At 40.9% G+C, this 18,098-nt stretch overlaps 1 protein-coding gene across 5 annotated transcripts in view; it reads right to left on the bottom strand.

The window, feature by feature from the left end:
• Positions 1-18,098, bottom strand: part of ZNF516 (zinc finger protein 516) — a 155,368-nt gene that overhangs the window by 85,419 nt on the left and 51,851 nt on the right. For all 5 annotated transcript variants that reach the window (XM_075062903.1, XM_075062905.1, XM_075062904.1 and 2 more), the window contains one exon: positions 14,087-16,110. In XM_075062903.1, the coding sequence (XP_074919004.1) occupies positions 14,087-15,989 (1,903 nt within the window). In that variant the 5' untranslated portion in view covers positions 15,990-16,110. The remainder of the gene's footprint in view (positions 1-14,086; positions 16,111-18,098) is intronic.

The following is an 18,098-nucleotide window of genomic DNA, read 5'->3' as shown; positions in this document are numbered from 1 at the left end:
GAAATGATTGTCTGCCATTGCTTTCACAGAGGAAGGAATGAGTGACGACATTTACCCAGAATCACCCGCGACACTGTTTTTGCACCATCATGCACTGGGATCTCAACCCAGAATTCCAATGCACAGGGGAGACTGTCGGAACTATGGGATAGCTACCCACAGTGCAACGCTCTAGAAATCGACGCTAGCCTCGGTACATGGACGCACACCACTGAATTAATGTGCTTACTGTGGACGCGTGCACTCGATTTTATACAATCTGTTTTACAAAACCGGTTTATGTAAAATCGGAATAATCCTGTAGTGTAGACATACCCTTAATCTACAAACTAGCGTAAGCTTCCCCAAAATGAACTATTTACATGTTTCAGCCATGATCTGGACAGATCACCTCTAAAGGGAAAAAAGTGGTTAACTCTCCATGTCTAACTGAACTTGTGTCCTGTGGCGTTTCCAATATGCATCAAATTGTGATAGCAATTTTTTATTTTTATTTATTTATTTATTTGCTATATGGATACTTCCCCATTAGAAATTGGAAGTTTTGCATTGTAAATATATATGGAAAATGTTCCTTTTCCTTGTTGTTAAAAGCAATATGTTGTAGTCGTATTTATTAGCTTAGCAAGTGTTAATATGACAATTCTCCAGGGAACTTATTCCTCCAGTTTGGCATGTTCTTTACCGAAAACTTGCACTAAATAGATTTCAGGAACTGTAAGTGACACTGTGTAACTTATATTGATGTTTGGGTGCAACTACTACGATTTTAAACTAGTCAAGGTAGCTTATTGTCTTACCTTTGAATTAACTTCCAACAGCTATAACTAAAAAATAGAGGTGCAAATATTGAGGCATGCTTTGGTTCCTTGAACTCCATTTCCCCAAAATGAAAAAGAAAGATGACCACCATGTTAATAATTATGGTCAAATTAGGCCACAGAGTACATACATGCAATCAAAGACTGATTTGACCCTAAGGGACTACAAACTCAAAGTCCTACGGTGCTGAGCACTCCAGGAAAGCACTTAACGCTGACATAAATGGGACTATTCATATGCTTAACATTAAGGAAGTACTTAAATGTTTTGCTGGATTGGGGCCAGAGTGTTCAGCAACTAGTAGCATCAAGCCCACTCTTTATACAGACATGAAAAACAAAGCCACCATCAAAACAATTGTCTACATTTCTACCAGTCCATCACTGTCATTTAGAGTAATTCATAGATATGTATCAAAAAGAAATGGCACAACAGCAATAGTTAAAAACTTGGCTCAGTAAGAAATCTAAGCCAGAGTCCTAAGCAGGCTTTAACAAGCCATCTTGGTGCATAATAATGAATCTGGACTCAAGGTTGCATTATGAAGAGTGTGTATGAAGTATTATCGTAGCATAAAAAAAACCAAACCTGAAATTTTATGAGCAAAAAGAGTGAGCCTTCATGTCAGTGTTTAAGACATCAAAGATTCTATTCTGTAAATCTGATCCAAAGAGTAAAGCAGCTCCAAGGCATATGTAGCGGGGCAGTTACCCTACTCCTGAGAGAAAAGGCTAGGCTGATTGGGAAAACAGCCACAGCTGGGGCCACCCCCCAATCAGGCCACAGCTGGCCCTATAAAAGGGCTGTGAGCCAGGCACTAAATCAGTCTCTCTCTAGCAGTGGAGATAGAAGGGCCTAGCTGCCTGGGAGCAAGGTACCAGAGGAAGAGAAGTGCTAGGGAGCTCTAGCATGGCAACTCCCCAGGCTGCAGGCCTTGAACAAGGCCTAAAGAGAGGTAACTGGCTGCAGGGAAAGGCTTTAGGTCCAAAACCCTCCTTGCCAGTGATGAGTGGTTTACAGACTGCAGTCTGCCCCAGTGAGTGGGGGCTAGATGATGACTGACTGGCAGTAGCCACTGAGGCAAGGTGGAAATAGAGGGTTGGGGGTTCCCCTGGGAGAGGAGACCCAGAGTGTGGGGGTACTGCCAAGGGGTAGTACCCCAAGGTAAAGGATGTGGGAGGGACATGGGGAGTCAGTGGCAGGTGAGACACTGGCCAGGAGGAGGCGCTCCATATGCTAGAGAGCTAATTCCCGAGACGACCAGCAGGAGGCGCTGCACCGGTCAGTCTTCACCTCGCTACAGCATAATACTCATACAACCCAGACATCAAAAGATCTAAAATTAGAGGTGTCATCTCCAAAACCACTACATTCAAACACAGATTAGTTCTCAACTTTGCATCTTCCAAGGTTCCCAATGCAGGTCCTGTAATGTCTTGTAGGCAATTAAGAGATAACTGAAAACAATGGGCTTCACACTGCTCTCACTCCAGTTTATTCCATTCACTGCAATGGAAGTACTCTTGACTTATATTGGTATAACTCAGAGAGGACAATATGTTGTCTGAGCAGATTAAGTGGATATCCATCTACGCTAAAATAATCTTCTGTCTGGGTAGGTGACTGGTGCTATGAAAAAGGTGCAGAGAGAGAGAAATAAAGGCAAGAATGAGTGCCCAGTGAATACCATAATTGTAAAAGGCAACTTTTGATTAAAAGTTGACCATTGAGTGACGCTGGGCCGAATTCTGCACTAACTTTACATCATTTGCAACCATGAGAATTTAGCCCTTTGCACCCACTGAGAGGCACACTGCACCCACTCTTGAATCTAAAGCACTAACAAAGAAGACCTGAGTCTGGATTTAAGGTGGATGAGGAGCAAACTGTGAACCAAGATATTAGTAACAGCAAAAGATCTAACATCAAAGGCATCTGTACAAATCCTTTGTCAGCAATTATTTACAGATCACTAGAAACCCTTTAAAAGAAGCTGCAGTGCTTCAGAAATATTTGGAAATCAGATTCAAAACATTACTGTTATCAATTCCATTATCTGAAACAGGTTTCACCAGCTGGGGGGGGGTTTGTCTCTCAAAAACTACTGCAAGACATGGGAACCTCTTCATCAGATCTACCTCCACATTTCAGGACGTGATTTAATAAGTATAAATGTCACAGTGAGTGACACAGCATGCTGTAATAGAAACATCCAAAAGCCCAGTAATAAGCAAATCCAGAGTTGCTACACAGACTTTCACAATCCAACTGGACTAAGGATAAAGAGGCGAGGTTCTTGAGGAAGTCAAGTAAGTTATTCTCCAACTGGAAACAGAAATTGAAGGTGCAATGTATGTCATTAACATTTGCTGAAGAAGAGCAAAAAGTCACATACACCAGCGATCAAAATACACACAATAGATTTAACCTAAAAGGGGAGATTTTTGAAAGAACAAATGAGTTAGGTGACTAACTGCCATCTGTGCTTTTCTGAATCTCACCCTACGTTTGGTTTTTTTTTTTTAAATGTTAGAGTATTCGGTAAACAAAATAATGGATACTGGCCATACAAAATAATGTAGACATGACTAATCTTTAAATGCAGGTAACTCCAGTTTATGTACCTTTCCCAGACCTGAAGAAATACTGTGTGTAGCTTGAAAGCTTGTCTCTTTCACCAACAGATGTTGGTCTAATAAGAGACCTTGTCTCTATGTTTTCCAGAAGTTACATCCAGAAGCTAATGGAGTTATATTCAGATCTAGTGGTGCTTAGCACATCTTCAGCAGAGTTGGTATGATCTTACATGTCTAGGCAGTAAAATTTTCTTACACTGTCTTCCAAATCTTTTCACAATACCCTCACTTTCCTAGTTTTCTTTTCAAATACGTATGACTGCAAGGATTAGGAAATCCCTTAATCTGTTGGTACAACTTTCTTCTAAAGGATGGAATTGCTAATATCTACAGTCTCATTTAATATATGCTCCCATGTGCTCCATCTAAACATGCTGCTCCATCACAGCACTTCATTTGCAGTATAGCACAGGTCTACAAAAATTATCTAGCCTAACTGTGGCCCTGTGTGCAAAAAGAAATGCATAAAAAGAAACCCTCTGTCTGGCCCCTGTAAGAGAAAGCAGTGCACCTGTGACTGACTACCTGCTGCCCAACTGGGTTTAAGGGAAGGCACCTGGGCCTTATAAAGAGGGAAACAGGAAAAGAAAGCTGGATAGAGGAGAGCTCCTGTGTTGGCAAGCCGCCTGAGCATTCAGCAAACACTGCCCCAAGAAGGAGGGTCTATGCAACCCCCAATCTCACAGGAAAAGCCTGGATCATCAGAGCCTGGGATGAGTTGATAACTGTGCCTAGCAGAGAGACGGAGCCAGAGCAACCTTGGATGGAAGAGAAACTTTACTTTGGGTTTGACTTTACTCTGGGTTAATTTTATGTTAATAAACCAGGCCCCAAGAACGGAGTCTGTTGCTGGACATAAAGTTTCTGTGGATAACTGGAAACCTACGGAAGGGGAACTGAAGCAGAGGCCTGCAGTCCCACCCTCAGCTACGAGGGTGTGCTTGGGAGTTGGCTGCTCTTTCCAATTATGACTAAATGCTTCAAGTGAAATCGTCTACTGCAGTTTGGTAAAGTGCAAGAAATGGGAGAACAGTCACAGCAGCAAACCTATTATTAATGTATCTATAACCTCCAAATGCTGTGAATGAAGTTTTCTAGGAGCAGCAAGAAAGATTTAATTTCTGGGAAAGAAAGTCATTTAACTACTGAGGTGTCCACAGCTAGCCCAGCATGCCTAAAGCACCAACTTGACTGGACCAGATATTATCAGTACCACATTGTCTGCTCAACTGTGAGAGAAATTTAAGCTACTTGTATTGTATGCAAATACTTTGAGCTCATCTATTCACAGTGCCTCAGATTCTGTAAAACGGAACCTAGAAAAAAGGAACTTGGCCAATCAGAAACACAGTGGAAATAACCCAAAATGCCTACAGGGTAAAGGTTAGTTTGTATGATGTCAGTATAATACATTAAATTACACAGAGCACAGCTAGCAGGCCAATACTCAACGTGTATTTGTTCAGCTCTAATCAATCACTTCTTCCATTATCTGCTACAAGCTCCTACCTTCATCTTAAAATAAGGGAAGGCCAAGCAATTTGGCATGTAGACCTTAAAGCCAGTATAATTGGAGGATTAGCCATTCCTATATACTTCCCCTGGCTCCTCTTCTCTCTCACTAACACCCTTCGGTGCTTCTATCTACCAAACCTTTCCTTGTCATTCATTCCCTTTTGGTGCAAAACATTCAATTCTCTTTTGTTCGGTCCTCTCAGCTCCTCTCTCTATTCACATTAACCACTGGTAATCGAAGGATAAATAGAAGCAAATTGTGACCACTGGCTGTAACACTAGAAAGATACTCATTTATGACCATTTCCACTGTGGTCTGGAGCAACATATCACACTCCTAAAAGGGGTGCTGTAAGATTTTGCTATGAAGGAGTGCCCTGGCCCAATGCTGCTCACAAATAGCACTCTGCCATCTATGATTTGCAAACACATTCCCGGCCATGCAGTAATAACACTGTCTTCCTGAATGTGTTAGAATAGTGCTCTCAGAGTGTTAACAATAATTGTGCCAAAGAGAAACTGGTGGCACCAGTAGTTCTTGAAATGTTTAGAATCAACCATGTTTCAAGCTGTATACCGATCTAATCTTGGTTTCATTAGTTTGCCAAGAGTGACTGCAAAGAACTTGGGCCCTGGCCTCTGTTTAACCCCTCTATTCTACATGTGTGTCATCAACCTGCAGTGATATTTTAAAGTAGTGGCATTAATCACCCTTTTGTGTGTGGTTCTGAATCAGTTTTGCTAATAAAGTGTGCATGGGCGGAACTGTTCTATACTCACAGTCAACTCGGACATTGTCAGATTTTGCTGATGTATTGTGCAATTGTAGCATTATGCTTTCTTTTTTCTTCTTCATTTGTATACAACTAATCTAAATTACTGGAATTGTCCTTATTTGTAATTGCTGCACTTTGTGGAATCTAAGGTGTTTTCGTGCGCAAATGGTTTAGTCATTCTCCTATCCTTTCCTTTTCAGGTTCTCTTAAGGGTTTGCCTTTCCATGGCAAATCCTTAAGCTTCATCAATTCTAGTCTTGCCATTTATTAGGAATCTCTTAGAAAACAGAAAGCAGTATTGTATAATCAGTCCAGTCAACTGATTATATAAGAATCTCAACTTTCACTGGAAAAAGAAAAAAGTTTCTAACCCTTATGCTTGAGGGGAAGAGCTGAAAATGTGACCCAAGAAAGCAAAAGACCCAAATTTATTTTTGCGTAAAATTTCATGATTTTTAATCCAGTATCATGACATTTAGGGAATGACTTTTATATGCTTGGGGTTGGCAATACGGCTAAAGTACTGTTATGCTAATTTTAGTATCACAGGCCTTTTCTATTCAGAGCATTAATCCACATTACAGTGGTGTAAATTTTAGTGTGCACTGGCATGTTAAGCACTAACTGGCCTGTGTGGATCCTGTATGGTGCGCACCAGAAGTCCCCATTTCAAAGAGTACTACATTAACGTGCATTAGTGAGCTTATAGTGCACACCAGCAGGATCCACACAGGCCAATTAGTGCATAATAAGATAGCGTACTCGAGAATTTACACCCCTCTAGTGCAAACTAAACACACCTTTTGGGCTTTGCCAGATCCCATCAATGGATTCTACAGAACTTTAAAAACCCTGACACAAAAGTATCCCACACTGAAATACCCTGCTCCCTACAGGGAGGTAGGAAGCCCTGAGCCAGAATTAGGGGCACATAGAGCCACATGTGCATCTGCTTACACCTCAGCCGCAGCAAGACAGAAAGAGCACTTGTATGTGCAGACATGTTGTAGATTATCTCCCCAGATGCCCTCACCAATAACTCATTTCTTCTTCCCTAACTTTAATCAATCATACAAATTGATTAAACTTTTTTAAATAACTCATAAAATAAGGCTTTTATCACTTTGGCGGGCGGGGGGGGGGGAATTCTCATATTTAAAGATGAGCACATTTTTTCTGATATTATCTACATTTTCCTTTGCTCAGTATCAACTCATTATCTTTAGCTACACTTCCTTGGACCATCGTAAACAATCATTAGCCAGCTCTCTTATCCTTTATTACCCCATCCCTTTTTGAGGATAACTGCTTTCCAAATATTTCTCTCCCACCGCATATATTGTTGTTAGATTACTAGGGTGAAATCCTGAGAAATTCACATCATCTTCAATGGGGCCAAGAAGTCACCACTTGTCCCCAATGTATTAATTTACAATTTTCACAGCTGAATCTCATTTTATTTCAGGCTCATGTTTCTAACCTCCCAAAAGACTAGTGGTCATTAGTCTCTTTTTTTTTGCAAAATTTAATTAGCATTTTCCCATTCGGTTCCTGCAAAAATCTCTCCTACTCTAAAGAATTTCAACAGACTTCAGAGATTTCCCTATAGTTCTTCCCAAGTACCCCAATTTATAGATATCAATGGTATCAGTTATGTGTCTTTTTATTATGGCTGTGTGCTCAGTGTTGTTTGCCACACCTTCTAATGTACATGTAATAATATGTTGTTTTTTCCATTTCAGTTCATTAACCAAGACATTACATAAAATAGTGTCTAACCATTGATTCCCCAAGAAATCCCACTGGACAAGTTAAAAACTAAAACAAACAGGCACTTCTCCAGTGCCTAGAACTTCAACCATAACCAAGAAGAGGTTAAGAGCTCCAACTTCCTCTTCTTGATATCAAGAATGTTCAGGTTAGTCTATAACTATCAACTACACCTCTACCCTAATATAATGCAGTCCTCGGGAGACAAAAAATCTCACCACGTTATAGGTGAGAACACGTTATATTAAACTTGCTTTGCTCCCCCCACCCCGTTCCTTGTTCCCTGACCACCCCCTCCCGAGACTCCCATCCCTAATCACCCCCAGGACCCCACCCCCTACCCAACCCTCTGTCCCCTGACTGCTCCGACCCCTATCCACCACCACCCCCTGTACTGACCTGCCACAGGAAGCGGAGTGACGCGGCCCCAGCCCACTCCACTCTGCCACCTCCCAGCTGCAGTGCTCCACTTCCCACCACCGGTGAGTGCGGGAAGGTTGGGGAAAGGATGTCTCCCCCACCTCCCATAGTCACCTGCAGCGGAAAGCGGAGCACTGTGGTTGGGAGCTGGGAGAGTGGAGCAGGCTGGGGCCGGGCCACTCCACTTCCGCTGCTGCTTGTGAGTGCAGGGGGATCCCTTCCCCCAAGTCCTCTCCCCTAAGCGACATGGCTGGGGCCGGGGCGAGGGAAGCGGAGCGGGCTGCTCCCAGCCCCCCACTAATTCCCCAGGCCACTCTGGGACTGCGGGCCCCCCAAAAGTGCCCTCCCACAGATCCTGCCCCCCAGACCCTGAGGGGGGGAGCCCCTGACCGCCTCCGAGACTCTCTGCCCCTTATCGAACCCCTCGGCCCCGACCTGGCCCAGCATCCTTCACACACTGCTAACAGCAGCGTGTCAGAGCTTTACCACCTCGTATGTGAACCCGCGTTATATCGGGTTGTGTTATATCGGGGTAGAGGTGTATAACTATATGACCAGGAGAGAATGTGCTTCTGCTGCTGGACATGCTTCCATTGGCATCCTAAAGTTTCTGTTTTTATAAACCCTTTTTGAACTCTCTCATCTCTATTGAACATGGAACAGTATTGATGTGATGTCCTATCCTTATATATTTTTTTCTTAACTGCAGTAGCAAAACACCCTGCTACTCTGGGAGTAGGTCTGAAGGGCCCACCCCTCACTGATCCTCTTCAGCATTCTCTTTCCCTCACAGCCTCCACTGTGTTGCTCAGTGCAGCACCTGGCCCCAGAACTTCACAGTGGAGACCCCTCCGATAGCACTAGGACTTGTGTGCCCTTGGGGAAAGAACCTGTATGGGGAAGTCAGAGACTGAAACCAGCAAACTGCTGCTGAAGTAGTCTAAGCAGGGACCTCCCAACACAAATGATGTTATCAGAGTATTTTCTACAGTTTTAACTAAACATTCTGTCCCCTGTACAGACTGGCCGTTTGTTCCAACCTTCCCCCATCTTTTGTCTGTCTTACCTATTTAGATGGTACGTTCTCTGAGGCAGGAACTGCTGCCTACTACTCTTTTTATACAGTGCCTAGCACACTGAGGCTCCATTCTCAGTGAGCCCCCAGCCACTACTGTAACAAATATAATAAATAATAACAAACAACAGGATGCATCAGCTACAATGAGAAGCATCAGTAAAAAGGAGTCACTTTTTAAAATGTAGGAAGAAGCTGGACGAAGCTGGGAGAAAAAGACAAGATACATAAAACAGAGGCAGAGAAAGGGGGAAAAACATTAAATGTAGGAGAAACTCTCCCACTTGAATCCCACTCATACACTATGATCTCTCTCCTCTTCCTCCCTTTCTTGGAAAAAGATGAATTGGAATAATAAAGCTTCCCCCTCCTCTACTCTACCTCTAATAGTTAAAAATCCTGGTTTTCTACAGTTATTTTATAACTTTTTTCATTCAGAGAGAGAATGTCTACATGGGGGAAGTAATTTATTTCCTTCGCTAAATCCCTTGAGCACTACAGTGGAGGATATAAAATATTGTTCTTCGGCTGCTTGCTTGTTGCTCTGTAAAATGTTCAATTAAAACTACTTGAACTTGCTTCCCCATTTTCCCACCTGCAACCAAGTGGCAGTCATGTCGTCACAGTTGAGGCTTCTTTCTAGATTTCAAAACTGAAATAGCCCATAATGCCTTAATGAACAAACTGATGTCGTAGCACTTTCTAAGCTTCAAACACACCATGACACTAGTTTTGGGTTTTTTTATTTGTTTGTTGTTGTTTTTGGGTGGTGGAGGGCAGGGGTGTAGCAAGGTCTTTGCAGAGATCAAGCTCAAAAGGACACACAAAAAAGCAAATAAAACCCCAAACCACCACTACCTGCAGACAGAGATCTAGCCAGATCACAAGAAGTTAATGGAGAAGGCAGGTGTTCTCCCATACTGTTTTGTTTTAATGATCACTTTGATATGGAGAGCAATAATTCTGCCTGTTTTGTGCTTTAGGGCTCCCCGGGGGGGAATCAAATTAGGGTGACCATTTTCTGCCTAAAAATAAAGCCACCATCTTGCATGTCCTGACCCTTTTTTTTTTTTCTCCCCCCTTTTGGCTTACCAAATTATATACTTTGAGGGAGAAGCAGATGGGCTAAAAATAGAGATTGTTTCTCCTTGTACTTTTATGGAAATGATGCATGACCCCTAACCTACCACTTTTAGTTAAGATCTGAAACTAATAATAATAAAAAAAAATAAAATAAAGCTGAAGTCAATGCAAGTGCTGAGCAACAGCTGCTTGCACCTGGCTCAGGCAGCTTCAAATGCACCATAATGGAAATGCTGAGATAACCTTATTTGGTGCCATTCATGCCACTGACAAACGATGCACAGAGATTGTATTTTTTCATAGTGCAGTTTCTTCTTAACGGACAGTATAGCTAATGGACCACCTCTTCTCCCTTTGACCATCACACTGACCACTCCCCTCTCATTTGCATAACATTCCTATGGCAACTGCAGTGACCATTTACATGGAAAAATGATATTAGGAATGCAATTTCTCATCATCTTTTAAAATGATTAACAGCTGAATAAAAGGAGGAGAGCCAACACAGTGTGACCTGCTAGTTTTTCCACAGACCATCAGCACTTTGCTGGTTTGAACTAGAGTAAATATTGGATTCTCTGTAACTTGAAAAACTTAAACCAAGATTTGAGGATCTGAGTAACTCAGACAGAGGTAAGGGCCTACTGAAGGAGTTCTGTGGCCTGCATAAGGTCAGTCTACATGATGGTCCCTTCAGGCCTTCAAGTCTATGCAGCTATAAATACTCCATACGCCAGTTTGGGAGCCTCTGATGGATGATAATCTGGGTTTGCAAACACAATGCACATGGCTGAGAAAGAATGATGTGACTCTAGTGATTTAGCAGAGGATAAGTGAAAGGTAGGAACACTCTGTATTTGAGAGACTCAGAGCTATTCTGCATTTGGTGCATGTTTTTTGCTCCTCTAATATGACTCAATTCTGTGAGGTGCCATGCATTCTGGCCCCAATCCAGAAAGCACATGCTCAGCTAAATTGTACTGTTCACATGTTCAAAGTTAATTATGTGCTTAAATGCTATGTTGGATCAGGGACAGAATGTTCAGCCCTCTTGCAGAATTAAGGCCCTGTTGCCTTTCAGGCTTGCAATCTCACAGTAACATATACAAGTTATGGGAAAAGGAAGTTAAGATGTGAAAATAAAAGTAAATAATGTAATTTTATATAGTCTCATGAGCACCACGAGGTTTGCCCAGCCACAGTCTGAGTAAAAATAACATTGTAAAGTGAATGTGGGGAAAAGTAACTGTAAAAATTGAGAACATCGTTCACTTACAGCTATTGAAGATGGTTGCTAGAGCTTTGCTACTGACTAAAAAGGTCACCTGACCTTGTGAGATTAACTAGAAGAGCCTCAACAGAGGGTAGCAAACCATAACACTTCTAGGACAAAAGATAATTTAAAGAGCATAACAAAGCATTTGATTTTAATGGGGCTGTCTGGTTGTAAATGAAGGCAGAATTTGGCCTATACACTATAGACTTCAAGTTTTAGTTCATAAAGGAGGCGGGAAAGCCTCATGAATTGAATAAGCAACCTCAAGAGGGCTAAAATTCCTTTATCTGAACTAAGTATTCATACAGCCTGATGGACAGAATGACCCAATCCTCTATCTCCAAACTGGTGACAGTATAAAACAGTTGAATGGCATATCCATTAAACTGCCTTACCAAAGAGGTTTAAATAGAGGGAAATTAAGATACTGATCTTGGCCTAAAAATGATTGTGTTCTACTTATTTTATTTTCAACTGGAAATCTTTATCAGCTGTGAAAAATGTTTACTTCATTGATATCAATAGTAAATATTAAATAAACTGCATTAACAATGAAGTAGCAACAAGAAACTTCCTTAACTATACAGTAGTCCCTTTGATTAAATAGCTTTTCAAATGTGATGTGTTGGAATATAAAATGATGCACATAAACAGTGCAAATACATCTGTTTACTGAGATTCATCTTTATTTAGCTTGATCAGTTTGCTACTTTCTCACTGTTCAATAGGGAAGGTGAGAACCAATTTGCCAACTAAAGAAAATGAGTTTCCTATTGGCACTGGTTATTAGGGAAGAAATTGCTGCGTAACTTTAAAATGCTTTCACTTCTGAGATCAGCGTTCAGAAGTTGAACTGAGATAGGAAAGAAATGTGGTTAAAATCAAATGATTAAGAAGAACAGTACAGAAGAAGAATTTACTCTGAGTATTATATGAAAGGAATTTTGCTGATTTGAGTCTGTCTCTGGGGAGATGATTTTCTATCACAACTGTTTCCACAAAGGTATTGTGCATTGCACTGGTAGAATTTCACAGCCTCATTTCACCCTGAATGAAGCTGCATTTCAGTAATTACATATTGAATCAATTGTACAGGAGCATTTCAGACAGTGCCCAATGGACTTTAACATGAATGCAATGAGTATACTTTCATAAACTTTTTTTAAATTGCATAAATACAACAGTAAATGGACAGACCAAATTTTGGGCCTACTATTGAGCATGACATAAATACGTAGATTGATCTGTCACTAGTACTTATCAGAGTTGTGGTTTTTAAAACGGGCAGGGAAACACATAAGAATTTGGCTTTGGTATTTCATTAATTTAACCTTCTAATCTAATTGTGCCCCTGATTTGTCCATCTGGGACTTAAGTCTCAGTGAAGCTAATAAAGTTGACAACTTACAGTGAAATCAACCCAAGACAAGTTTTGTTCCCAAAAAGGGCATTTTAGGTCCAAAAAAAAGGTTTGATTTTTATAATGATTTCAACCCGGGGGAGGGGGGGAGGGAAGGAGGATCTAAGCATTACATTTAGAAAGGGATATGCCTTGTAGTTTCAGCTCAAACTTTGACCTCTCTTAAAATGATCATAATCTGATGGGAAATGTCCAGTGGAAAAATATATCCAACACCACATCATCACTTCTGTCAATAAGGATCAAATATATAACTTAACACATGATCCTGGAACCTGTTGCTCTTCTTCTATGACATTCATTAGCCACCTGAGGAAGTATACGTTAACTAATATCTTTAAAAAAAATTCCTAGAACTGTGCTGGTGACTTCCTCACTGATGCTCCTGAAAAGAAGTTAAACATTACAAAACCGGGATTAGTTAATTCTTCATGAAAGAAAAAGAAAATGGGGGGAAATGTCATTGTTTGCCAAATGGAAAAAGCAGAGGGCTAGTAAGGAAAGAAATGTTTATCTCTCATTTCTAACAGGGTATTATAAACAAAGGAGAGTAAACAACAAAAATTAAAAATGAAACGAAAGTGCGTAGTGTTTCTTTAAATATTTACTTTGCTGCTATTTGGGGAATAATTTGTTCCATTTAGCTAGAGTTGGACTCAGAGGACTGCTTTAATCCAGCAAGATTAATTATAGCCTTAGAGTTATAACACAAGTTTGGGGAAGCAGAGCACAGAAAAAGAAAAGAGTAAGGAATGCCTTTCTCGTTAGCAATTAACAAGCTTATGTGCTTCAAGGTTACAGCAGGCAAACTGTGCTCTAACTACCTCTATATACTGATAGCAGAAAGGGTGTAAATCAGGGCAAAACTGGGCCCAGAGATGACCAGGAAAGACTGCTATACTGAAGCTAACAGCAGAGATATTGAAGCAAACAGCAGAGGTAACTACGTTGCTAGGGGTAACTAAACTACCTCTCAGTTGTCCTTCATTTGAAATCCAAATTTACCTGTATCTTGCAAAGACCTCCTGTGAGCACACTTTTATTATTTACATCAGAAATGTTGAATCATCAAGCTGAGACTATAAACAATGTTAATTAGGCTACAGAATTGATCCACATTAATTTTAAGCTTCTTATGGTATTTTACTCATCTATCATTTTGATCCTTTGCTCCTTGCTGTGTCCCACATTCAGGCCCCAGGAGGCTAAAGAGGCAAGGGATCTAAAAGAGCTAGAGACAAAGAAAAGGTAACATAGGAAAAAAGGGGGGAGAAATGTTGTGTATGAGCTTACCTAGTGATGGTTCAGATACTCCTTCCTCAGAGCTGTCCTCAGCACCCTCCTCACCCATTCCAGAGGTCACAGAATCTTCGGGGGCAGATGCTGAGCCTGGAGTGCTTGGCCCACTAACAGAACCAGAATCCCCTTCTTCACTGCTGGATCCATACCGATCCGGCTGAGCAATGGTCCCACTCTCACTGCAGCTCCTGCGTTCTTTCCTGTGCACCCGCGAATGGAGCACCATTTGGTGGTAGGTGCGGAAAATCTTTCCACATTCAAAGCACTCGGTAGACTTGTTTTGGGATGCCCTTCTGCTCTGCCTTGAGGAGGGTCTGTAGTCGAGGTCGCTTTGGGCAAGGATACAGTTTTCTCCTTGTTGCACATTGCTGTTCTTCTCCAAGCGCCCACTGACACAGCTTTTCTTCTTGGGGTTGCTGGAGGAGCTGGGTGAATCCTGATCTCGCTTGCGCTTCTCCTGGCTGACAAGAATATATTCTCTTTTATCCTTGTCATAAGTCACATCTGCATCAGCAAGGACTTCATCCCATCCCACATATTTTACATACTCAGAAGGCTCCGCTACTTTTCCTTTGGTGGCCAGCTGCCAGGCCTGGTAGCTACTCACTGGATCCAGCTCAGCTACCCTTTTTCCAGGCTGTCCACTTGTAACTCTATCTATCCCTACAGCTGGCCTCAGATTCAGGCACTGTAAGAAAAATTGCTTATTTACAGATGGATCTAGGCTTCCATCAATTAACCCCTCAGCCTTGTTTTCAGTACTGCTTCTCTGAGCTCTCAAGTGTACAGCATTGTGTGCTTTTAGGCTTTCCATATTTGTAAACAGATTCCCACACTTGGTGCAAACTTCATACAGAGATAAGCCAGTCACAATTGTTTCCTCCTGTATCACATTATTAATAGTGGCTATGGGCTCTAAATCATTTTTTGGTTTGTTTTTGCTCCCCGTCTTTGGACCGTGTGATTTCATGTGGTTTTTGAGAAACCAGGGTTCTTTAAATCTTCTGCCACAAATGTGGCATCCATGATCAAATGATCCTCTATGCTTTTTCATATGAGCTTTGAGAAACCAGGTTTGACTGAAGGCCTGACCACAGACTTCACAAGGAAATTCCCCTGCATTCAGCTCACTCTTGCAATTCTCGGTGTAAGCTTCCCCGTTTGGAATTTGAGCTGTAATATGGTCTTTCTCTATATGGTTTAACAGTGTCTCTTCTCTTAATGTCATGTAGCTACAAAGCCTGCATTTGTACGGCTTATGGACTTGATGTAGGTGCTGTTCCAGGTCTTTCTTTCTCTCAAACTTGTTTTTGCAGAAGGTGCACTGATAAGTGGGTAGCTTACCATCTTCTGCAGGTGGTGCCTCTGTGACAACCTCCTTCTTGCTGCTTCTCAACAAAATCTTGCTGTTGTCTGCCTGAGTTGCCCCGTTCAGAATCTTGTTGCAGGCAGATGTACTTTTGGTGGGGCTGGTGCATCCGTCAAGGCCTTCTGAGACTCCCATCTCTCCAAGGTGTGCTTCTCCCATCTCTACCTCATGCCCCTGACTTAAAGTGCCTGTTCTGTGACTCCGAATGTGTATCTTCAGATTGCCCTTTTGCGAAGCTCTATGATCGCAGTAAGGACATTTATAGGGCTTCTCTCCTGTGTGCTTCCTCATGTGCTGAGACAGGGAGCTCTGAAAAGGAAAACTCTTGCCACAGATGCAGCAGCTGTGGCACATGGACTTGTCTCCATCAATGTCGCTCTTGTTTACCTTGCTAGGACTAGAAGATCTTCGTAATTCCATCTCTGCCTCCTTGCTGCGATCCATCTGAACTACTGCAACATCAGTTCTACAGGGCAAAAGGACAAAGCCTTGTCCAACAGCAGAGGCCTGGGCTGTGGTTTCAATCATACGGTTCCGCTGAGTGTTTATCTCTTCATTCTCAGGTTAAAGTTTCCCCTATCAATTGCTCGAAGGAGTCTGAGGTGTCACTTTATTCATGTACGTTCTGTAAGTGGACAGCAACGAGCACCTTAAACAAACAAAAACAAAAATACAGAAGCTGTGTAAGTAGATTCTTCAATATGTTTAAAACTATTTATACTTTTCCTTGGGCAATTTTTTCACCAGACACAATTTCAAAAACATATTATACTTTTATTTATTTTAATAATAACCATTAGCTTATATTCACATTCCATAACATGCACAATTTTAGTTTAAATGGTTAGCATTCAAAGCGACATTAATTAAAATTTCATTTGGGGTAAAAAGAATGACATACACAGGGACAAAGAACATCATGGTTTAAAAGAGCTGTGTGCGCCACGGGGTCCCTCCCCTAAAAAAAAATAAAGTCTCAACAACAGGAAAATCCATTTTTAAACATTCCTATATTTCTTATTTCAAAACTGAGAGAGAGAAAATCTATATGTGTCTATGTATATATATATTTTAATTAGGAAACCATTTCTTGAAGTAGTTGTTACACTTTAAATCTGTGGCTTTAGAGCTATGTATAATTTCATTTAAAAATATTTGCTTACCCAGAGATAAAAGACTTTTCTGAAGACTTTCTTTATATAATATTGTACCCCTGCTGAAAATTACATTAAATTGTATTGCGGGCAGTTCCGCTGTGCTTGATGTGGGGTGTGCTTCATGTAACAGGAAAGCAGACTGCAGTGCACTTCACATTTTAATTAAAAGGGAAACCAGAATACAGAGATGGACAAAGTATTCTGTGTATTTAAAGATGATGATTTCCTGCTGGGCATCCAGTATGAAAAAAAAAGCTGATTCAAGACTTAGGCCCCAATTCAACAACGTTAATTGTTGTTAATTCAACAACGTTAATGGTTGTTAAAGTTATGTCAATAGAACTTAAAGGTAAGCATGTGCTTACTTTCTTTGCTGAAGCAGGGCCTTAGTTATTAAAATCACATTGGTCAGTGATGAACAAATGGAATTTTAAAAGCTGTTGCATGACAGTATGTATAGTAATAACTGTCTTTAAAACTGGGTCCCTTATTTATCTCAGCTACACAAGATGTATTTCCCCAACAACTTGCCACCCTGAGCACACAAAAAAAGAGAAACAACATTATTAACATTATAAAATAAGCTTTTTCAGTCCCCTTATAAATACAAATCAAAAGTTTCTTAGTTATTTCTAGCCCCCATAATCAGTTTGAATAGCAAGTTCTATCTGAAAGAAAGAACACTGTATGCACTAATGGATGGAGTCAATCCATTTCTTCGGTAACAAGAAAAGAAAGCAATTTCTTAAGATGTGGCCTGATCTGAACACTACCACTACAACCACACATACACACTTTTCACTGGAGACTTCTGATGCAAAAATCAAAGAAACAGATTTACAGTTGCAAAGTCTAAGGCCTTGTCACTTTGTTCACCTCAGATTATCCTGAACTGGAAAGTAAAAAAAAATTTAGTCTGATCATGAATAATATAAATCTAACACAATCTAAAATAATTACATTATTCATCTCAAGCACTCAGTTACATTCTCTGGTAATAACACTAATTATTTTTAAGCTAATTTATCTTTTCATTTTCTGAAAAAACAATTCAGTTTAGATCTTCAGGGTAATTAATTTTGGTTACTAACTGTTTATAGTTTTAAGAGATAAGCATCACATTATCTACCTTTTCCTCGAGGACCAATACAACTACAAATATCTGCAAGAAATATGTCTGAAATTCAATTCCATTTCTTTCAAATAAAACACATTTTTATATTATGACTATGTCCAGAACTGATGTACTACTTTATCAGGGGAAAATCACATCTGATCAAGAGCTCAAATGTCTAGCTGAGCAATAAGTTTGCAAAGAGAGCATCTGAACTGCTGATCCCTGAAATTAGCAGTTTAGGACTGAGCCGAGGGACAGCCCCGCAAGACACATGCTTAGCTAAATAAACAACGGCAGTCATTCAGCCAACCAGAAAGATGTACCAAAAGTACAAGCAAGCCAGAAAAACCCCACATAGGGTAG

This window comes from Chelonoidis abingdonii, chromosome 2 (genome assembly GCF_003597395.2).
Source record: "Chelonoidis abingdonii isolate Lonesome George chromosome 2, CheloAbing_2.0, whole genome shotgun sequence".
NCBI lineage: Eukaryota > Metazoa > Chordata > Testudines > Testudinidae > Chelonoidis > Chelonoidis abingdonii.
The sequence above is the reverse complement of the archived record's forward strand: the minus strand, read 5'-3'. Positions and strand labels throughout refer to the sequence as shown.